Raw genomic sequence first — 24,304 nt, forward strand, 5'->3', positions numbered from 1 at the left:
GTGTGTGTGTGTGTGTGTGTGTGTGTGTGTGTGTGTGTGTGTGTGTGTGGGTGGGTGAGTGGGTGGGTGGGTGTGAAGTATCTGAGGCTGGAACTGATCCCAGGTCTCCCGACTCCGGGGTTGGTGCTCTTACTGAGCCACCTGGCCGCCCCAGCTCAGTTATATTAATGACACATATGAAGTATTCTCTATTATTTCACATAAATACATAGTAGCAAAGTAGTAGTAATACAGCCCAAGGAACAAAGAGTTATTCTAGAGATTTTAACATTATGTCTTTTTAAAAATTTATGCCTCTTTACTCTTTAATGAACTATATTTAATGAGAACAACTTAATAATCTTTATGATTAATTGATCACTTTACTTAAGAGCAAATTATTAGTAATATGTCAGTAAGTGTTAAGTGCCCATTATGTTTCAGGCACTCTGTTAGGTCCTGGGAATATAAATACAAAAGTGAGATTTTCCCTGCCCTCAAGGAGCTTGCATTCTAATAATGACTGGCAATATAAAAGTGAATGATAATTATAATTTCCATTCTTTAACTCCTTGTATGTTCTTTGAATGGTGATGTAGTTTCCTAACAGATCTGAATACTAAGCTAGTTGCAACTATATGACCAAAGATCATTTTGTTGATTAGCAAAATACTCTTTAATAAGCAATGGTTGTTCTAGAAACCTTGTATGTTTTCTTTTTAATTGGTTGCTGATAACTTTGAATTGTTAGATACATGGAAATGTATTTCAAATGGAAATACCAACTTTCATTTCTTCTAAGTTCTTTTCATTGTGTAGGAGAGATTATGAATATGACCTGGAATGCAAGTAAGGAGATGGAAAGGTTGTAAATGATGATAAAGTACCTCTAGCAAAGTCTTTTTTTGGTAAAAACATGATGAGTGTTAGGGATAACAGACAGGTTTAGAAAATTCTAGAGAAGTGTCCTGAGTTGGCAAATATCTCCTGTAAAGATTCAGTGCCCACCTCAGTATTTTTTCATGTAATAGGCACTTTATAAATCTTTTGATTAAATTTGATTGGTCAAGGTGTGATAAGAGCTAATGTTGAGTATGAAAGAGGGTAAAAAGAAACGAAATATTTTAGAAAGAACTGGTGACTTTGATATATTTAAACCTAGCATTGGTAGTTAGGAAAGGGAGACTATGAGTGAAGGATTCAAACTGAAAATTGCCTATGTAAAAGTAATAACTGAGCTTCAGAAATAAATTGATGACTTGGTGATAAGGATGCAAAGGTGGAAGAGCTAAAGTGACATTTCTCATTCAGCACTTAAAATGATCAGTGGCCTTTGTAATTTTTGTCCTATTGAGGGTACATACCAATACTATAACTTCTTACATAAAATATCTACTGGCAGGATTTAGGCTCAATATAAATTCATCCTCTCCATTTTGAATAAAATAAATTTTTTTTAAAATGTACTTTCACTTTGTAAGTTTTTTCTTGTTTATAAATGATGAAATTAGTAGGGGCAGAATCATCTTTAAGTGACCTATGTAATTTTGACTAGAAGGTGTCAGATGCGTACATAGGGCCTTTCATTTGCTTTATAAGATGAAAGTATCCCAAACCATAAAAGTTGCATCTGGCAATCCAGTAAAGTACTTATTTACTTTAACTTTGAGGTAAGAAGGAAGAGGAAAGGAAGCCATTGTTAAATCAAAAAGAGTCTTGCCAAAGAGGCTGACTGGCTTTTTAGGTTGATCCTCCACAAGATGGCTCAGGAAGTGTCTAGACTTGGAGAAGTTGTGCTAGCCAAACTCACAAGACTGTTAAACCTGAATGTGAGTTTTTAAATTTACAAAGAGAAATTTGACTGCTGAATGGACCTAGATTCTCCTGTGAGCTGGATAGTGTATTTTCTTTCCAACAGAAAAACCTATTTAAAAAACTAAATTAGTAATGGGAAGGGTTTTAGTGTTCCTAGAGTAAGAGTAAAGGAAGTTGTATAATTTTAATGGATAGTGCCTTGTCTTCATCGTAGAAACTATATTCTTGGAATAAATATTTTTGGCACTTTCTGCTCTAAATGATACTACTACATTTTTTTCTGTCCTTATACATGGAGTAAATAGGAGAAAAAGGTGAAAAAACATAAGCAAAAGGTCACTATAGTAGAAGGCAGTTACTAGAGGGAAGACTTTTTGGATTGTTCCAAAGCCATCGATTTTATTTGGATTATTAATGACTTAGATCAGACTTATCCTTATTAGGGCTACACAGTTTGATGAAACCAGAATTGGAAACATTGATACTTTAAGTAGATTTTTTTTCTTAAAATATTTGACTCCATTAAAAGAAGTATCTTTGAAAGGAATAATAGTTTTTTTAATTTTATGTTTATTTTTAATTTATATCATTCATTCCATTAAAAATTTTCTCCCCATCTTTCCCCTATCCACCACCCCAAAACAGTGATCCCACTGAATATCCCCTCCTCCAATCTTCTCTCTCCTATATCTTCCCCCATTCCCCCACTGACTTTCCAGTAGGATAAGATGGATCTCTATGCCTCAGTGCCTATATATCTTATTTCCCAGTTGCATGTAAAAAAAAAATTATATATATATATATTTTAAACATTTGATTTTAAAACCTTGAATTCCAGATTCTTTCCCTTCCTCCCTCCTCACCTACACTACTGGGAAGATAAGCATTTCAGTATAGGTTGTACATGTGTAGCTATGCAAAACCTTTCCATAGTGGATATATTGTGAAAGACTCACTGTATTTCCCTGCATCCTATCCTGCTCCCCACTTGTTCAGTTCTCTACTTTGACCCTGTCCCTTTTCAAAAGTGTGTGCTTCCAGCTTCCCTCCCCCCCCAGCTTGCTCTCCCCTTCATCATCCCCCCTCTCATCCCCTTCCCTCTACTCTCCTGTAGGGTGAGATACCCTATTTAGTGTGTATGTCATTCCCTCCCTAAGCCAAATTCAATGAGAGTAAGGTTGAGTCATTCCTTTTTGCCTTCCTGTTCTTCCCCTACATTGTAACAGTTTTCCTTTGCCTCTTCTATATGAGATAATTTACCCCATTCTGTCTCTCCCCATCTCCTCTTATTATATTCCTCTCACCTCTCAATTTCACTTTTTAAGTATCATCTCTTCCTATTAAATTGGTCCTGTGCCCTCTGTGTATACCTGTACACATATATACACACACTCACATGTGTATTCATATGCCCATATACCCTCCTATATAGACATATATATGTATATGTACATATATATGTATGTATATACATATATACATTTCTATTCCCTTCAACTATTCTCATACTGAGAAAAGTTTCATAAGTTAAAATTACCGTTTTTTCCATGTAGGAATGTAAATAGTTCAACTTTGATAAGTTCCTTATGATTTCTTTTCCCTATTTACCTTCTCATCCTTCTCTTGCTTCTTGTATCTGAATGTCAAATTTTCTATTCACCTCTAGGTTTTTCATCAAGAATGCTTGAAAGTTCTCTATTCCATTGAATGACCATATTTCCCCCTGAAACATGATACTCAGTTTTGCTGGGTAGGTGATTCTTGGTTTTAATCCTAGCTTCTTTGACCTCCGGAATATCATATTCCAAGCCCTTCAGTCCCTCAGTGTAGAAGCTGCCAGATCCTGTGTTATCCTGGTTGTGTTTGCACAATATTCAAATTTGTTTCTTCCTGGCTACTTGCAATATTTTCTCCTTGATCTAGGAACTCTGGAACCTGAGTATAATATTCCTAGGAGTATTCTTTTGGGGATCTTTTTCAGGAGGTGATTGGTGGAATCTTTCAACTTCTTATTTTGTCCTCTGGTTCTATAACATCAGGGCAGTCTTCTTTGAGAACTTCCTGGAGGATGATTTCTAGGGATTTCTAGGTTCTTTCTTTGATCATGGCTTTCAGGTAGTCCAATAATTTTTAAATTATCCCTCCTGGATCTATTTTCCAGGTCAGTGGTTTTTCCCATGAGATATTTCAAATTGCCTTCTGTTCTCTCATTTGTTTGGATCTGTTTAACAGCATCTTGATTTCTCATAAAGTCATTAGCTTCCATTTGCTCCAATCTAATTCTGAAGGAATGATTCTCCTCAGTGAGCTTTTGAGATTCTTTTTCCATCTGGCAAATTCGGCTTTTTAAAGGCATTTTTCTCCTCATTGCCTTTTTGAGCCTCTTTTACCATTTGAGTTAGTCTATTTTTTAAGTGTTATTTTCTTCAGTCAGGTTGTTGACTCTCTTTTCATGATTTTCTTGCATCATTCTCATTTCTCTTCCCAATTTTTCCTCTACTTCTCTTATTTGGTTTTCAAAATCCTTAAGCTCCTCTATGGACTGTAACTAGTTCATATTTTTCTTGGAAGCTTTTGGTGCAGGAGTTCTCACTTTGTTTTCTTTCTCTTGCTCCATGCCTTGATCCTTTTTGTCCCCAAAAAAGGAATCCAAAGTTGGACTGCTGTGCTTGCACCGCTTCCCTCATTTGCTCATGTTACCACTCAACCACTTGACTTTTGAGCTTCTTGCCATAGTAGAACTCTGCTTCCAGAGAGGGGAGCTTTGTCCCAATTGCTGGGGTTTTTGCAGCTGCTGGAGCTATTAGTTGGGTGCCCTCTTTGAACAGCCTCCACTGGCTCTGGCACACTGGTCAACAGCACCCCAGGACCTCCACCCAGGACAGGGATCCATATCCAAGCAGGTTAAAGCAAGAGTGATTACCCCTCAGACTGGTTGCTTGGTCCCCCTACAATCTGCAGGCCAGGAGGTCTGAAGCAGCCATGGGGTGCTGCACCTCAGCCATTTCTCCCTCCAGGGGGCAGAGGCCAGACTGCCTTCCTAGAGTCCCTGTTCCCAAAGTCCACTGACCTCTCACTTTGTCTTTGGAATTTATGGGTTGATAATTCTGGAAACCACCACAGCTCCTGGTGACCCACTCTCCTAACATCCCTCTAGCCATGGCTGGTCGGGGTGCCCTGAAGCTAAAACCTTGGGCTTACTTGGGGCTGGGCTCTGCTCCCAGCGAGCTGCTCTGGCCCCTTCCCTGCCAGCCTGTCTTCAGCAGGAAGTTAGTTTCTCTGTTGTCACTTTGTGGGTTCTGTAGCTCTAAAGTTTGTTTAGAGTCATTTTTTACATGTATTGGGGGAGGTGGAAGCGGGAGCCGTGCGTAAGTCCTGTTTCTACTCCGCCATCTTGGCCCTGCCCCCCAATTCCAACTGGAATAATAGTTTTTCAACACAAAAGAAATATAAAATTCATTTGGAGCTACAATTTCTAAAACAAGCCTGGATCAAATCAACAAGAATGACCATTAGGTTGGCTGTAGCAAAAAGAAAGAAAAATATAGTTTCTGAAGGTATCTAAATGGGGAATCTTGACTTGGTATACCTTTCTGAACGTGTTTATAGGGAAACTTTTTTTTTTGTATTAATGCATGAATTTTTAGTGGCAACTTTTGAAAAGCTGCTTCTGTTTTGAGTTTTGGCCTTTTCTTTAAGAGTGTAACTGTGATTAATGACAGGCATATGCCTAGTGTCTAGATGCAAAACATTTTACTTGTGTGATTGTTGGAATCATTGTACACATTTTGAGCATGGGTCAGAGCACAATTTTCTAAGTTGTAAGAAGAGGTTTCTCAAAAGCTCTGTGGTAGGGAATCTTAGCTGTATGAAGAAACCAAAGAACTTACCTACTTTGGAGAAGAAAACACTTCTGGGAAGATGGAATATTTTTCCATAGTTTTATATTTTTAAACTCTTTTTTTATAAAAATTAATCTTTAAAAGTGCCAATATGTTAGTTCTATGCTATTTCTATTTTTTTAATAGGTGAGGAAAATGAGTCCTTGAGAGATAAGGTTTCCTAGATTTGATCTATTGGTGAAACAACCCCCAAAAGAATCGCAGATCTAGAAGTTAGAAGATCGAGGTTCTTTTCTTGGCTCTTTTACTTCTTGTGTGACTTAAGACTGATCACTTTTCTGTGCCTCAGTTTCCTAATCTATAAAATAAATACAATGTTTTCTATAAGAAAATTGTGAAAGTCCTGTGAAAAGTTTTTATTTAACATGTTACCTTTGTAATTATTGTTATAATCAAATATAATATCAGAATGGGGCTTTTAGTGTAGTATAGGCCAAGTGACAGATATCTTTTGTCTGATGACTAGTCTAATTAGGTTTGGAGAATTACATTCAGGAAGTTGATCACTAGGTGATGATTGTGTCAAATGCTGTAACTCAGGGAAACTCTGCAAAGGGCAGAGGAATTGTGATTCTCCCCCCTTGCTAGACGGAGAGCCCAATAGTGATTTAATCATAGATCCTACAAGTATTGAAGTACAAGTGTAATACTCTGTTGAGTGCACAAGATCAAGGAAGAGTCTTGGAAGACTTCCAGTCTGATGTTTTTTCTGCTGTTAATCGGATGTTTTACTGTTGTCAGTGTGAGTCTTCTCCAGTTCATAGTATCTTTGTAAATCAATACTGGGAAGAATAGTCGAGATCTGGGTTCTAGGCCCATTTCTACCACCAACTTCCCATGTAACCTTGGGGAACTCAGTTCACTCCTCTGGGCCTCAGTTTTCTTATCTGTAAAATTCAGGGTTAAATTAGAATCTAACCGTTAGATGACCCCAACCTTTTTTAGTTACTTCCTGGTCAAAACACTCCTTCATTTGAAGACAGAATTATTACTAAACACCTTTTTTCTTCTTTCTCATTTAATTTTGTGTGTGCACACACATCAGAAGCTTCAGGAAGGCACAAAACAGGCATTTTTAGTAACCTTATTTGCTCATTGTCAGCTTTATTTTTTTCTGTTGAGACCTATGAATTTTTTTTTGTGTTCAGTCCTATGAATTCATTGGACAGCTGGGTGGCACAGTGGATGGAACCATGGGCTTGGGATCAGGAAGATCCATCTTCCTGAGTAAATCTGGACTCAGATAATTGCTAACTGTGCGACTCTGGGCAAGCCATTTAACCCTGTTTGCCTCAGTTTCCTCATTTATAAAATGAGCTGGAGAAGGAAGTGGCAAACCATTCTAGTATCTTTGCCAAGAAAACCCCATATGGAGTCACGAAAAGTTAGACATGACTGAACAAGAACTTCCAGTGTGAAGGACACCCAGCATGGTATACTGGAAAGAGCTTTGGTGCTGTAATCAGAGGATTCAGGTTCAAAACCTAACTCGGATCCTAACTCCTTGTGGGACTTGGGCAAGTCATTACTCTCCCTAGATCTCAGTTTACTCATTTATAAAATACAGGAGTTAAACTCCATGTTCTTCAAGGTATCTTCCAATTTTAGATCTATGATTCTTTCTTAATTCTCTTTACACATGCAGAGTGGCAGCTTAAGCTGTAATTTGTAGTCTTAGAGTTTCCCGGGATCGCCAGCAGGTTAAACGACTTGCCCATGGTCATACATACAGCTGGGATGTGTCAGAGGCCCCAAGAACAGTGCTGTTTTCTTTGGCCCCATGAAATTGACAGAAAAATGTTCTGTCAAATGTTTTTTTAGAAAAATACAAATCGCTTATCTCATGATCCTGGAATGCCCCTGTTACTGATAGTGATTGTCAGTGTTATAATCACTATCATTTCTTCAATATTCCTTCATTAATAAATATAACCTTCATACAGGTTATATACTATTTTGGCTATTTGTATCATCTCCTTACTTCTGAATGCAAGCCATTTATGCATGCTTAGTCCCTTAAGATTGTTTATTCGCATTTACCTTTTTATGTTTCTCTTCACTCCAGTGTTTGAACTTTGGAGTTTCTTTGCAACTCTGGTCTTTTCATCAGAAATCTTTGGAAGTCTTCCATTTTGTTACAAGTCCATTTTTTTGCCTATAGGATTATACTCAGTTTAACTGAATAAGTTATTCTTGGCTATAAACCTATGAACTTTGCCTTTTGGCATATCATAATGTAAGTCCTCTACATTTATGTGGTGTGTGGTGGCGGCTTTACTGTGGTAGCTGCAAAATCAAACCTTTCTCCAGAAATGATTTTTCCTTTCTTAGTTCTCACTTTGCATATATTATACATTTATTTGCTGTTGTGTATCAGAATTATTTGTGTCACCTCCTTTTACTAGATTGTAAACTCTGTGAAGGTAGGGATCAACGTATATAATATTTGGTTTTGCTCCACAGAGCCTAGCAAAATTGTTTTTCACATAGTAATTACTTAGTAAATATTATTTGAAACTGAATTGAATTACCAACTGATGAAAATAAACAAAGTCACTTTACTGTCTGTATCCACTACTGATGACTGTAGTTCTTCATTGGTCTCAGGTTTTAAGACCATATGGATGTAAATTGTTAAGAGTTGTCAGTTTTCTTTGCTTTTTCCACAGATATATTCATATGAAAAGCTGTGCTGACTTGTGCAGCTTTATTGCATGTTTTGTTGGGCTCAATTGTATGGAATTAGCAGATTCTGTTTTTAGCTTTCCTGTTTCCCAGATTGGTTTTGGGATAATTCTTGATGGTGTTTTGTGTTGAACATGTTATATTTCTTGTTTCAATAAAAAGAAAAAATCCATAGATTTTTCATTCACAAAGGATTTATAATAGCATACCCAACAGTTTGTCCCTTGTGTTTATTAGTCTTTACTAGTAGTAATTTGTTAAATCTGATTAATTTGGGGATAGACAGTATTCCTTATCTGGTGTGCTTTTCTCTACTGAGTGCTTACAGAAAGTGACACACTTTTATGAATTAGAATTTCTCTATTTGTTCCTTCCTTTTCTTCTTTCCTGTCTTCCTCTCTTCCCTTCCTTCCTGTCTTCTGTCTTCCTGTTTTCCTTTATTTCTTCCTTCCTGCCTTCTTTCCTCTCTTTCTTTTTCTTCATCCTCTTTCTTTCTTCCTTTCTTTCTCTTTGTCTTCATGTAAGGAAAAGATACCTGAATAGGGGAGGGGGGGGGGGGGGAGAGAATTGGAGTGGGAAGTTTCCTATGGTCAGCTTCCTGTACTCCCTTATCCTATCCTCCCTGTGGAAAGTAATAAAAGTTTAAAGTTCCCAAATTCAGCAAACTCACCAGTGAAAAGAATAAAATAACCTTCCCTTCTCCCCACCCCCAATATTCCCTCAGCCCAGTGATTGTAGTTTGAGGCACAAGGGTTTAAAAGGTATCTGCTTTTCAGTTTTCTAATGTGTATGGTCCCCTTTTCCAAAGCAGATGGAAGCTGTACTACTTCCTGTCCCTCCCCCCTGCTCCTTAGAACTGTCCCCTTATCTTCTACTCAGTTCTTGGAGTTAAAAGTCATGATACAGTCCTGGGGGGATTATGCTAATGGGGAAAGTTGAGACCCATGAATCTGACCATCTCTTAGTCCCTAGAAGAAAATGACATAACTATAGAGTATATGAAACATGGAGGTCAAGAAAGTGGAAAAGAGAGGAGACCAGAGATATGCCTTGCTCATTAAAAGTAATCAGTACAACACCCAAGATGAGTAGCCATTAGAAGGAGGGAGAGAATATATGTATATTCATAAGTGGTTGGTAGAAGAAAATGCAGACTTAACAATTATAACCTTAAATGTGAACGGATTAAATTCCCTAAGAAAAAGAATGTAGGAATGGGTAAGAAAACAAAACTCAACAATTTGATGCATAAAAGGAACATTTAAAATACATTAAAACATAATGGAGTAAAAATGAGAACAAAATATGAAATGCTTTAGGGCATTTTAAAAAAGCAGGAGTTGCAATAAAAATTAATGATCGAAAGAAGACAAATGAGGAAATTACATTAGAATTAAATACACCATTTATTTAAATTTTTTATAGATTATTTTAAAAACATGGGGGGGGGGTCATGGCCTTGGGCCTTGTGGACTGGCTCTCTGGCCCTGCCCCAGTGGCTTCATCTGGTGAAGGGGCTGCTTCTTCTGCTCGCTTGCTCTTCCTCTGGTCCGAGATGGCCTTCTCCTCCTTCACCTTGGTGCTGCTGCTCCTGACCCTCAGGGTCATCACCCTGGCCAAGCCGGTTCACTTTTTGGACTGTGGCTCTGCAGTTGGAAAAGTTCAGGTGGTGGAAGTGATCCCTTGCTCTGTTCAGCCCTGCAAATTGCATAAAGGAGAATCCTACAGCGTCAATGTCACCTTCATCGGTGTTGTCTGGTCTCAGAATACTACAGCTTCAGTGCATGGCATTATATTTGAGGTTGAAGTACCTTTCCCTATCCCTCAGTCTGATGGGTGTAAGTGTGGCATTAACTGTCCCATTGAAAAAGGCAAGACCTATAACTACTTGAAAAAACTGCCAGTGAAGAGCGAATACCCCAGTATGAAGTTGGTGGTGGAATGGAAGCTTTTGGATGGCAAGTCAGATCTTCTGTTTTGCTGGAAGATCCTAATAGAAATTGTGTAAGCTGATGAACTACACTTCACCAATATGTTTATCTCAGGATGAGGGGGATTGAGGGTGGGGAGTTGGGTTATTGGGAAAGCTTGAAACCTGAAACAAGCTCAGTGCCATAAGAAGAAGGGGATTTCCAGTGTGCTGCTCTTACATCCAGACCCCTGCAAGATCAAGAACTGTGCAGTTACACCATGTGAGCCCAGAGAGTGCAAGTGTGGACTGTTGTCAACATTCCCTGCAGTTGACATGGGGAAGGGCCCAAGAGGAGGTTAACCTCAGGGATGGGTGTTTTAGGATATCTAAGAAGTTGGCTTTGGGTCATAGGACTCAGCTCCAGACTGTGGTGATGCAGGGTGGGCTATTAAATCTAAGCTTTTCAACCTAAGTGCCTCGTTGTGAGTCTAACATTCCCGTCTAACATCTTGTGTGACCATTCCCTGACTCCAGTTCCTGTATCTGTCAGTACTTGAGTGTCATCAGCCTCCTTCTACCAAAATGCTCAGTTGCCAGGAGCTCTGGATGGATGGGTGGCTATTGGTCTTAGTTTGTGTCAGATGTTTCTGCTTTAATTCTGCCTTATGTGGCTTTTGCTGAACAAACAGATGATTTTTTTTTTTTTTTGCACTAGTTTGTGGTGAATACACAGTACCGTGTTTCCCCGATAATAAGACCTATCCCGAAAATAAGCCCTCCCCTTACTGTGTAAGATCCCTCTAAAATAAGCCCTCCCCCGAAAATAAGCCCTATTGAGATTGCTAGTGTAGTGAAGGTGATCCCCTGCGCTACACTACATTACGGTACCCTCTGTATGCACCGTCCCCCCACTGGTGAAACGCACGCCGCGCTCTGAGATGCATCCAATCAGAGCTGCAGCAGTGAGCGCGTCATCCTGTTCTTCCCCAGTGATTTGCTTGCTGGCGCCATTGAGAGCAGTGCCTCAGAGGAGAGCTGAGGCAGGACAACATAAGCCCTCCCCTGAAAATAAGCCCTCTGGTGTTTTTCTTTCCAAAAATATTAATAAGACAGTGTCTTATTATCGGGGAAACACGGTAGCATGTATCAGCTGAATCTGTCTTTTTTAAACCTTATTAACTTGCAAATTCTTAATGTACCTGGAAATTCCTTTGATTAAAGTTTTTATGAATCTTGAAAAAAACCACTATTAAAAGTTGGTGTAAACAATGGCACAAAAAACTAAGTTGTTAAAGCAAAAGCCAGACAAATTGTAAAAGATAGTAACACCAACAATAGAAAACTTTAGAGCTGGATAAATCCAAAAGAGAAAATGAGAAGGAAAATTTGAAGCTTAGTGAATTATTGGATAAACTAGATTTGACTGCCCAAAGTTACCTTCTTAATGGGAATATTAAAGAATACATTTATTTTTAAGCATCCTATAGTACCTCTATAAAAAATGTTCTAGGGCATAAAGAAATGATAAACAGATGGAAAAAGGTAGATATAATAAATACATCTTTTATTGACATATGAATAAAGAAAATATGAACGAAAGTTACAGAACTAAATAGAAACCAAGTAATTATATCCTGAAATCGTAGAAACAATAATTATGTTAGAGGTAATGATAACAGTGAAACAATATACCAGAAATTTTAAAATGCAGCTGAAACAGTCTTCATAGGAAATTTTATGTGGAATACAAAATGCAAAAGCTAATAAGACCCATAGAATCAAAAAACCAAAACTACTGGAACAAGGAAAGAGAAGAAAATCATATTACCAAAATAACAACTGAATAAGGGGAATTGACAATTGAAAGATGCAAATAACTATTAGATATTACTGTTTGCAACTATATATATGCTAGTAAAACTGAGAATTCAGAAGAATTTGATGAATGTCTATTAAAAAATCAATGATCTAAGCTAACAAAATAATAAGTATTAATCTTAAACCTAATCTTGGAAAAAATATATTGAGCAAGCCATAAATAAATTGCCAAAGGGAGAAAAAAATCACTGCCAAATTGTTTTATAAAGAATGCTGTCAAACATTTAAAGAGCTATTAATACCTGTAGTACAAAAATTGTTATCAAAGATATATAAAGTATGGTAACAAACTGTTTCTATGAGACAAATATTGTTTGGATACCCAAACAAGAGAAAGACAAAGCAGAAAGTGAAATTTTTTTTTAAAAGCAATTGGGGTTAAGTAACTTGCTCAAGGTTACACGGCTAGTTATTTTGTGTGGGTGTTAAGTATCTGAGGCTGGAACCTATCCCAGGTCTCCCGACGCTGGGGCCCGGCGCTTTTACTCACTGCGCCACCTGGCTGCCCCCAGAAGGTGAATTTTACACTAATTTTAGTAATGAATGTTGATACAAAAATTTTAAATAAAATCCCAAATCTTGATAGGTTTCTTTTAATTGTCTACTGTTTGAGTCTAGTAATTCAACCAAAGCCAAATCTACTCAATTGTACTGTATTGTAGCCTACATCTCACCTTGTTCATAAGGTTAGCATAAGAAACTTGTCAAAATTTCTGCTGAAATATGGATACGCTCTGTTGTAGCAATGTGATACAGAGGAATGAATATTGGATTTGGATTCAGAGGTACTTGGTTCAAATCCTATCTCTGCTATTTAGTACTTTCATATTAAGCAAATTGATCTCATTTGCTGGGCCTCATCTGTCAAAAGAGGGGGTCAGACTAGATGATCTTTGAGGTTCCTTCAAGCTATAAATGTTGGATCCTATGTTTCCTGATGTACTAATCTAGTTAACACAGGTAAAAAAGGAAATGCTGGCATACCACAATTTGTGATAACAAAAAGCTGTTCCTGATGAAGCCATACTACTTTTCATGATAATTATTTTACTTTCTAAATGTTTACAAATATTTCATTAATATGTTTTATATGTACCTTTCATTAATATGTTTTAGAATTTTGCCAGCAATCAAAATCAACTCTTTAGCCAACATTTTCAAAACCCCATCCTCATTTCCATTTTGAAAATCAAGCACTTTGCAGTTTCCTGTTCCACACCATGTGTCCCCTTCTTCTGGATTTTTAGAGATCACTGATGGACTCAATAAGCCTATCCATCATTTCTTTCTGTACCTGGGAAGATAGTATTATTTCTCTCCAGGTGTTAGCTCAGTGAGTTCAGAGATTGTCTTGCTTTTCTATATGTATCTTTAGTTCTTAGCATGCTACTTAGCATATAGTAAGTGAGTAGTAAATGTTTTTCAGTTCATTCATTCATATTCATTTGCTGTATTCAGAAAATAATTCAGTATGACCAAGTTGGATTTTTGCTAAGAATGAAGGAAAAACAAGATTTTTTTCATAGATTCAGTAAAACCTTTGACAAGATTCAACATTCTTTTTTAAAATTTTATTTAAAAGTTTTAATATTTTATTTTTTCCAATGACATGTAAAAACAAATTTTAACCTTCACTTTATTGCAATTTTAAGTTCTAAATTCTCTTTCACTCTTCCTCTCCTTTCCCTCATTGAGAGGTTAGCGCTCATTTATGTTAATCTTAAAAAGCATACACGTAAAGACCTTTCTTTAATATGATCAAAAATATTTAAAACTAAAAGTGTTTGCAACAGAGAAATACTAAAAATTTGTCATTAAATCAGGTAGGGATTTCATACAAGGATGAATTTTCTCCACATTATTTGGCATAGAGCTAGATATGATAGTTATAGCATTGAAACAAGAAAGCAAAGCCAAAGGTATAAATGTTGGTAATTTTTGAGACAATAGCTACAACAAAGTTGCAGGAAAATAGATCAACAAAAATCATCAGCATTTCTACATAGTTAGTACCAATAAAAACCAGGAGGAAAAGCCAATAAGATAAATTCTATCCAAAATAATTACAAAATGCACAAAATATTTGGGAGTTAGCTTACCAGGACACCCATATGATTTATATAACTACAAAATATACTTTACAGTAATAAAGGGAGACATAAATAATTGGAAGATATTCACTGCTTAAGGTTGCATTGTGCCAATATGATAAAAATGACAATATTGTCTAAAGTACTTAGTGCTTATCAAAATCACAAGATTTAGTGCTAATCAAATTGGAAATAGTAAAAATAAAACTTATTTAAAATAAAGTAACAAAGCACATTTACACAGCATTTTAAGGTTTTCAAAGTACTTTACAAATAAGATCTCATTTGGCCCTCACAACTCTGTGAGGTGTATATTACTGTAATCCCCAATTCAGATGAAGAGTAACTGATGCAGATCAAGGTTAAGTGACCACTAATTGAAAGGTTTGAAATGTCAAGAGAAAAAGTTCAAAATGAAAGAGACTTAACATCACCAAGACTTAAAGTAGAAGTCGTCAAAACTATTTGATAATGGTAAAATAACAAATAAACCAATCAACTAGAAAGCAGATCTGTGGAGTATACTTGAAAAGCAAGGAATGAAGGCTTTTTGAAGACAGTAAGAAGTTTGGAGTTTGCTAAGTCTAGTTAATAAGCATTTTTTAATCACTTACTATGTGGTTGGTATTGAGAAGGCAAAAACAGCCCTTGCCCCCAAGGAGCTTAAGTTCATTTGGTGAAAACAACATTCAAATAACTTTATATATACAAGATTTATGCAGGATAAATCCGTGGTAAGCCATTAGTATTGAAGGGAGTGGAGGGGCTTTTTCAAATTTGAATTGAGTCCTGAAGGAAGTTAGTGAAGTCAGGAAGCAGAGGTGAGGAAGGAGAGCATTCCAGACACTGGGACAAAGTCAGAAGATGGAGTGTTGTATGGAAGTAACAGCAAGAAAGATAGTGTCACTGGATTATAGAGTATATGAAGGGGGGAACAAAGCATAAGCAGTCAGGAAAATTAGGCAGAGGGGCCAACTTGTGAAGGACTTTAAAAGCCAAATAGAGGATTTTGTATTTGATTCTGGAGGCAATGGGGAGTCATTGAAGTTTATTGGATTGGATGTGACATGATCAGACCTCTGCTTTCCGAAGATATCTTTGGCAATATGATGGACTAGAATGGGGAGAGACTGGAGGCAGAGATTAACCAGAAGGCTATTTCAGTAATACAGGTGTGATGTGATGAAGGCCTGCACTGGGGTTGTAATTTTGTCAGAGAAGATAGGGGGACATATACAGGAGGTGTTTTGAAGATAGAAATGACAGGATTTGGCAACAGAATTGATTTGTGGGGTGGAGTCGAGGTTAACCCCTAGGTTGGGAAGAATGGTGGTGACCTTGACAGTACAAGGAAATGATATATCCCCAAACATAAATTATTAGGGGAAAGACTTGCTTTTTGATAAGAACTTCTGGGAAAACTGGAAAACAGTTTGGCAGAAATTAGGATTAGATCTGGCTTCTTAAGCTTTTTGTGTTGTGTATCCCTTTGGCAGTATATTGAAGCCCCTTCTCAGAGTAATGTTGTTTACAAATAAAATAAAATAAAATGCCCATGGTTACAAAGGAAGCCAATTATATTGAAATACAGTCCTAAAACTATAAAGAAACAAATTTATAAACCCCGGGTTAGGTAAGCATCTTAATAATCTCAATAGGTTAAAAACAAATATACAACCTAAAAAGACCTTATCATTAAAACATTTGATTGGTTACCTTTCACAACCATGTCCAGGTGAAAAATTCTTTTTTTTTTTTTTTTTGGCCTTTTGGAGGGAAATTGGGGTTAAGTAACTTGCCCAAGGTTACACGGCTAGTATTTTTATGTGGGTGTTAAGTGTCTCAGGCGGCAACCGAACTCGGGTCCTCCCGACTCCCGGGCCAGCGCTTTACTCACTGCGCCACCTAGCTGCCTCTCTAGGTGAAAAATTCTTAACCAAATGTGAGGTAGAGATTATAAAAGATTAGAAATAAAATTTTGACTACTCAAAATTAAAAAGCATTTGCATGAATAAAATTGATGAAGATAATTAGAAAAGAAACAGCAAAAGATAGTTTGCATAAATATTGATAAAAGTTTGATATCTAAAATATTCAGGGTTTTGACACAAATAGAAACCAAGTGCCATTCCTCAGGAAATAAGCTGTCAAAGGATATGAACGGTTTCCAAAAAAGATTTTTGAACTGATAGAGAGCCAAACTCAAAACCAGGAAGACCTGGGCTAAAGACCTGTCCCTGGCATCCACCAACTGTCTGACCCTCAGTAACTCAGTTAATCTCTCAGCACTTTAAGGCCTTTTGTTGTTAAGACTGTAAGTAATAGAAAAGGTGCTGATGTGCATTGGTAGAAGGAATCGTGTGTCTTGTATTGTCACCACATGACAGACATAGTCCAAATCTTTAGTGGTAAGATAAATGCAAATTAAGATGAACCTGAGGTTTTATCTCACTCCAAGTAAATTGGCAAAGATAGCAAAAAGTTAGATCTCTCTTGGGGGGATGTTTGGAGAGGATTTTGTGTCTCTATTGGGGAGAATTGTGAAAAGATATACAGATAATGTAAGATTCATTGTTCCATTGTCCTTTATTTCAACTTGGAATTATGCAAGAACTACCTCCACCCTTTGATCTCTAGAATAAGGAGGTAGTCTAAAGAAGTAAGAACCAGAAACCAGAGTATTTATAGCAGCATTCTTCATAGCAAAGAACTGGGAACAATGTCAGAGTCACTGATTAGGGAGTGGCTGAAAAAAATGGTATATGTATGTAATGGGCTGTTACTATACAGTAACCAATGAGGCAATAAGAGACATAGAAAAACATGGAAGGATGTATGCAAACTACTAAGGATTGAAATAAGAACTATTGGAACGATACACATTTGGATATGATGGTTTAAGTCCTGTTGTGTGAGGTAGATTTTTTTAATAGCTCCTGAAGACATCATGCTTCCTGTAACTTTATGCAGGTATCTACACCAATTATTAATCCAATTCACTATTGAAAAACAAGTATCACAGAGAAGTAATTCTTTTTCTAGTTACAAATATAGTAGTCCTTTGAAATCTCCTTTGGAATGATGACAAGAGGTAAAATGAAACTTTGAGAATGGTTATTTATTAGGGAACACGAAACCTCGAATTTCATTCAACCATTGTAGCCCTACTTTCTCATTTTAATACCCACATCCACAGTGGTGATGGTAAAAAATGTCCCTTCACCTACTGCCATCTCTGTAGGTGTAGGACATCACCTTTCTGTTTATTGCTTGTTGCAATTTGGCTTGTTTACAGACAGGATTGCTCTGTGAGTGCTTCCCAGTGGAGGGGTGTGTGTCTAGAATCAGAGTAGCAACCAGAAACTGCATTCACACATGACCTGTGAATTGGCTAATTTTGACATGCAGTTAGTTAAGAAATGATTACAGCCTGAGGAGTCATGACCTCAACTTTTCATCAGCTCCATTGGATTGTGCTTCAGTTTGGAAATGAAGAAGGTATAGGGGAAGTTTTAATTGTACCTGTGTGATTTATCCCTAGTCAGCTCTTTAATTTCTTCTGGCTGTCTGAGGTTTCCGACATGCTGTAAATTTCCCCAACTTTTTCATTATCTGCAATTTCTTTATGACTCGTGAATCGGAGTGGAGAGAGAGTGTGGATTTACAGCGGAGATAAACATGTCCATAAAGTCTGTATCTGTGTCAGTAATTGTACTGCTGTCAGTGACTGTCCTGTTTTACAGGCCTCTCTTGGGAAAGGAACGGGCTTCACTACCAGTAGCAGTGGAGAGCTTGCTTTTATTTGCATTAACTTTTCCAGGAGATTAGGTTGGAATGGTTGGGATGGAAATTGAGACTGGACCTTGGCCTCTTGTTTTTTCTGGATGAATGACTGGCTAGAATAGCCAAGTTTTTTGGGGGAAAAAATAGCGAGTTCAGACTATGTTCATAACCTCCTAAATGAAAGTGCTGCTGTTTATTATTGACATACTTGTAAAAACTATTTTATTTCCAAGTACATGACTGTTTCTTCTCTGTTCTATCCTTGTAAATAATTAGACTTGGATCATGTTGACCAGTATTATTTTATCTTCTTGACTTCTCCTTTCATATGCAACCAGAGAACTCAGTGATTCTCTAGAATGGTTTTGTCTTAAAACTTAATGAAAACTACAAGTGCCAAATGTGCCACATCTTAAATTCTACTTTTATGAATGATTTTCTTCTTCTTGCAAGAAAATGCGTATTCATGTGATTTTTGGTAGAAGAAAAGGAAAGCATTCTCAGTTATTAAAATTAGTTTTCAGTGGTCTAGGTTTTAAGACATTGTACTTGACTAATTCTTCTGCTTGTTCTTTCTTTGGTCTCCTATACTGACTCCCCTTAAGATGAACTATAGTGATGCCCCTTAAAATGAATGTTCCCCAAGTTTCTAGCCTTGACCCTTTTTACTTTCCCTTGGCAATGTCATTCTCTACTATAATTTCATAAGTTACCTATAGGTAACTAATTCTACTTCTCTGGCCCTGACTACTCTGCTGGGCATCTGATCCACATCTCCACCAACATATTCAACACTTGAATCAAGATATTCAACACTGAACTTAATGTTTTTCCATCCGAACACTCTTCTCCCCAACTTCACTATTTCTGTCTTTGACACTACTATTTACCTAGTCTCCTGTGTTTGAAAATGTTGGTGTTTTCTTATAACTTTTTCTTCTCTTTTACCTTTAAAACCCAGTCATTTATAAAACCCTGTCCACAATCTTTCTCATTTCTATGACCGTAACTCTAGCACAGACCTTCATTATTAAATACTGGCATTGTTGCAGCCACTTTCTAACAGATCTTCCAGCTTCTAGTCCCTCCCTGTCCTTCAGTTTTATCCTCTTTATGCATAGAGACTCATCATGTCACAACTCTAAAATCTTTAGTAGTTCACTATTTTAGATCACATTTAGTAGTTCATGATTGTTATTGTTAGAAAAATTCACAAAATTATTGTTAACAAAACACTTTGTAATCCTTAAAATACTGTTTAAATAAGTTATTAACAGTTATTATAGTAGTTAAATATATGATGAGAATATTTGTTAAACATAATAAGAATAATAGTTATAGAAATTAAATATATAATAATAAGAATATAATAAGAACTTCAGCCTTGCATTTAAAGCCAGTCTATTGCCATCCTACCTTTCCAACTTTATATTATGCCTTTTTACATATGATATGTTTCACCCAATCTAATCTATTTCCATTCATGCCTTGTGTTTCCCTACCTTCATACCTTTACTCACAGTATTCCTAATTCTTAGAATAACCAGTCTCCTTATGCCTTTCAAATTCCTATCCATCCTTCAAAGCTATATTCAGTTGTTCTCTTTTATCAAGTCTCTTCTTATCCTTCTTTCCCTCAAACTTCCCTCCCACCCCCACATAATATAGAACCTTTTTGCACTTCTCATGCATTTATCATTTGTAATTTTGTTTTAAAAATCGCTGTATCCTCTTACTAGAGTGTCAGCTCCATGAGGGGATGAATTGTGGCTTACCTTAACCTTTTATACCTCCTCTTGCACTTAACAAAATGTCCTGCAGGTAGTAAATGTCTAATAAATGTTTGCTGAATTGAATACAAGAATTGTAAATCTCAAACTCATCAACTTTTGATTATTTGAAGACTCATCATCCCTTTACTTCCTCCTCTGGCCTTTTGTACATTTACTGATCATTAGCACCTCTATCAGTGAATGGAAAGAGAAGATTAAAGGACATTAGACTCAAGGACTTTGACTGCTTGCTTAGCCTGTAACAGTAGTGAAAAGTTTGGTGGTAAAAAGAGCTATGACTAAATTAAATTCTTGTAATCTGTTGATTTCAAGGATGTATGCTCTCTCCTTTTGCCAATTCCATAGTTTTATTTTTAGCTTAGAATACTGGTATAGTGGAAAAAATAACCCATTGGTGACAGGTCCCTGAATACTGGCTCTTAATATTTAGTAACTGTGTGACCATAGTTATAATACTTAAATCATGAGCCTTAATTTTTTATTCAGTAATACTTGTAAAACCTACTTCAGGGTTGTTATAAGGAAAGTGCTTTATAAATCTAAAAGAGCTATGAAATATATTATTAATATACATCTTGTAGGTGTCTGCAAAGGATCTATCCTGGGCCCTCTTCTCTTTTTGCTCTATACTATCTCACTTGGTGATCACCTTATTAGCAGCTTTCATGGGTTCAGTTATGATCTCTATGCTGATGATTCTCCAATCAATTTATCCAGCCCTAACCTTTCTACTGACCTCAAGCCTGTCATCTCCAACTGCCTGTTGGACATCTTGAACGCCTGTTGGACATCTTGAACTTGATGTCCTGTGACAGACATCTTGAACTCAATGTATACAAAACAAAACTCATTATTTTTCTACCCCAAACCCTCAACTCTTTCCAGTTCTTAAGAATACCACCATCTACACCTGGCCGTGTAACCTTGAGCAAGTTACTTAACCCCAATTGCTTAGGAGTGGCCAGGTGGCTCAGCAAGTAAAGAGTACCAGCTCCAGTGTCCAGATGACCTGGATCAAATCTGGGCTCAGATACTCAGCACCACACCCAGAAATAACTGGCCGTGTAACCTTGAGCAAGTTACTTAACCCCGATTGCTTTAAAAAAAAAAAAAGAAGAAAACCATCATCTTCCCAGTCACCCAGGTTGAAAACTGTGGTCGTGGTAGGGCCTCCTTGCACTAATAAAAGTTGTGGTCTCCCAGTACCTTAGCAAATGGTTTCATGATTGGTGGTGGTCAAAAAAAGGAAAAGCCACTTCGCCTTTTCCTAGATAACAGTGTTACTTAATGGAAAGCTTTCCAATTAGGTTAAGACTTGTCAGAGTCTTTGAAAACTCAGGTTTATTTCTATACCACAATGAGGAATTGGAGTATGTTATTGGCAGTGGTTGGAATAATACTTCAGTCCCACATAGTATTAGCTTCCAAAACATATCTTACCATGTCAGATTAAAAAATAAATAACTTGGGTGGGGGGAGGAGTCAAGATGGTAGAGTAGAAACAGGACTTCAAAGGGGCTCCTGCTTCCACCTCCTCCAATTCATGGAAAAATGACACTAAACAAACTTTGAAGCTGCAGAACCCACAAAATGACAGAGAGAAGCTAACTTCCACTGAAAACAGTCTGGCAGGCTGGCAGGAAGAGGCCAGTGCAGTGCTCTGGGAGCCAAGCCCAGCCCTGCTGTGATCCGGAGGTTTTAGCCTCAGAGTGGTCATAACCAGCTACTAGCTGGAGGGACTTCAGATCACCAGCAGCTGTGGTGGTTTACAGAATTATCAACCCATAGATACCAAAGACAAAGTGAGAGGTCGGTGTAGACTTTGCAGGAACAGGGAGTTTGGGAGTGTGGTCTGGCCTTTGCCCCTGGGGCAAGAAGTGGCTGAGGCTCTGCTGCCTTGCAGCTGCCGCCACATGGCTACTTTAGAGCTCCTGGCCTGCAGATTATAGGAGGACCAAGCGACCAGTCTGAGAGGTAATCACTCTTGCTTTAACCTGCTTGGATATGGATCCCTGTCCTGGGTGGAGGTCCTGGGGTGCGTGACCAGTTTGCCAGAGCCAGTGGAGGCTGTTCAGAGAGGGCACCCAACTAATAGCTCCAGCAGCTGCGAAAACCCCAGCAATTGGGACAAAGCTCCCCTCTCTGGAAGCAGAGTTCTACTATGGCAAGAAGCTTAAAAGTCAAGTAATTGAATGGCAACATGAGCAAGCAAAGGAAGCAAAACAAGCAGAGCAATCCAACATTAGACTCCTATTTTGGGGACAAAAAGAATCAAAGCATGGCACAGGAGGAAGACAGTGAAATCATACCTCCTGCACCAAAAGCTTCCAAGAAAAATATGAGTTAGTTACAGGCCATAGAGGAGCTTAAGAAGGATTTTGAAAACCAAATAAGAGAAATGGAGGAAAAATTGGGAAGAGAAATGAGAACGGTGCAAGAAAATTATGAAATGAGAGTCAACAACTTGACTGAAGAAAATCACACCTTAAAAAATAGACTAACTTAAATGGCAAAAGAGGCTCAAAAAGGCAATGAGGAGAAGAATGCCTTAAAAAGCTGAATTTGCCAGATGGAAAAAGAATCTCAAAAGCTCACTGAAGAAAATCATTCCTTCAGAATTAGATTGGAGGAAATGGAAGCTAGTAACTTTATGAGAAATCAAGATACTATTAAACAGATCCAAACAAATGAAAAAATAGAAGGCAAGGTGAAATATCTCATTGGAAAAACCACTGACCTGGAAAATGGATCAAGGAGAGATAATTAAAAAATTATTGGACTACCTGAAAGCCATGATCAAAGAATGAACCTAGAAATCATCCTCCAAGAAATTCTCAAGGAAAATTGCCCTGATGTTTTAGAAGCAGAGGGCAAAGTAGAGGTTGAAAGAATCCACCAATCACCTCCTGAAAAAGACCACCAAAAGAAAAATCCTAGGAATATTATAGCCAGGTTCCAAAATTCCCAGATCAAGGAGAAAATATTACAGTAGCCAGGAAGAAACAATTTGAATATTGTGGAAACACAATCAGGATAACACACAGGATCTGGCAGCTTCTACACTGAGGGACTGAAGGGCTTAGAATATGGTATTCCAGAGGTCAAAGGAGCTGGGATTAAAACCAAGAATCACCTACCCAGCAAAATTGAGTATCATGTTTCAGGGGAAAATATGGTCATTCAATGAAACAGAGAACTTTCGAACATTCTTGCTGAAAAAACCAGAGTTGAATAAAATTTGACATTCAGATACAAGAAGCAAGAGAAGCATGAGAAGGTAAACAGGGAAAAGAAATCATAATGAATTTATTAAAGTTGAACTATTTACATTCCTACATGTAAAAACGATAATTGTAACTGATGAAACTTTTCTCAGTATGAGAATAGTTGAAGGGAATAGAAATATATGTGTGTGTGTATCTATATAGGAGGATATATGGGCGTATGAATACATATGTGAATGTATGTATATATGTTTACAGGTATACATAGATAGAGGGCACAGGACAGTTTAATAGGAAGGGATGATACTTAAAAGGATAAATTAAGATGTGAAAGAGTAATATAATGAGAGGAGATGGGGAGAGACAATGGGGTAAACTATCTCATATAGAAGAGGCAAGGGAAAATGCTTATAATGGAGGGGAAGAACAGGAAGGCAAAAGGGAATGGGTCTACCTTATTCTCATTTAGTTTGGCTCAGGGAGGGAATGACATACACACTAAATAGGGTATCTCACCCTCCAGGAGAGTAGGGGACAAGGGGATGAGAGGGGGGATGATGGAAGGGAGGGCAGGCTGGTGGGGAGGGAAGTTGGAAGCACCCACTTCTGAAAAGGGACAGGATCAAAGTAGAGAATAGAACAAGTGGAAGGTGGGATAGGAGGGAGGGAAATATAGTCAGTCTTTTACAGTATATCTACTGTGGTAATGTTTTGCATAGCTACACATGTTCAACCTATACTGAATTGCTTATCTTCCTAGTGAGGGTGGGTGACAAGGGAGGAAGGGAAAGAGTCTGGAATTCAAAGTTTTAAAATCAAATGTTTAAAAATATATATGTGCTATTATAAATACTATTTTATATGTAATTGGGAAATAAGATATACAGGCACTGGGGCATAGAGTTCCACCATACCCTACTGGAAAAGTCGAAGGGGATGTGGGAGAGAGCAGATTAGAGGAGGGGATATCCTGTGGGACTGCTATTCTGGGGCGGTGGGTAGGGGAAAAATGGGGAGAAAATTTGTAACTCAAAATCTGGCGGAAATGAATGATGTTAAGTTAATAAGCATTTGGAAAAAAAAATTTTTTAATTAAAAAAAATGAAAAAAAATTTTAAAAAGACTACCCCTCAACCTGCTTTACACAGAGAATTGTTTTAAAAAATTTCATGTTTAACAATAATAGCTAGTATTTATATAGCAGCACAAAGCAATTTATATGTGTTAATGCATTTGATGCTGA

At 37.4% G+C, this 24,304-nt stretch overlaps 1 protein-coding gene and 1 pseudogene across 9 annotated transcripts in view; both read left to right on the forward strand.

Annotated features, from left to right (window-relative positions):
• The window catches only part of LIN52 (lin-52 DREAM MuvB core complex component), a 415,840-nt gene that overhangs the window by 217,008 nt on the left and 174,528 nt on the right, over positions 1-24,304 (forward strand). The window contains exon 7 of one of the 9 annotated variants that reach the window (XM_069092193.1): positions 5,823-6,028. The exons of the other annotated variants lie outside the window; for them this stretch is intronic. Coding sequence (XP_068948294.1) covers positions 5,823-5,860 — 38 coding nt within the window. The 3' untranslated portion in view covers positions 5,861-6,028. Of the gene's footprint in view, positions 1-5,822; positions 6,029-24,304 lie in introns of those variants that run through there. 9 annotated transcript variants of the gene reach the window in all.
• Positions 9,820-10,765, forward strand: LOC138164402 (NPC intracellular cholesterol transporter 2 pseudogene; annotated as a pseudogene).

This window comes from Petaurus breviceps, unplaced genomic scaffold, assembly GCF_028583685.1.
Source record: "Petaurus breviceps papuanus isolate PSGF00001 unplaced genomic scaffold, PetGlider_PUasm1.0 189, whole genome shotgun sequence".
Taxonomy (NCBI): domain Eukaryota; kingdom Metazoa; phylum Chordata; class Mammalia; order Diprotodontia; family Petauridae; genus Petaurus; species Petaurus breviceps.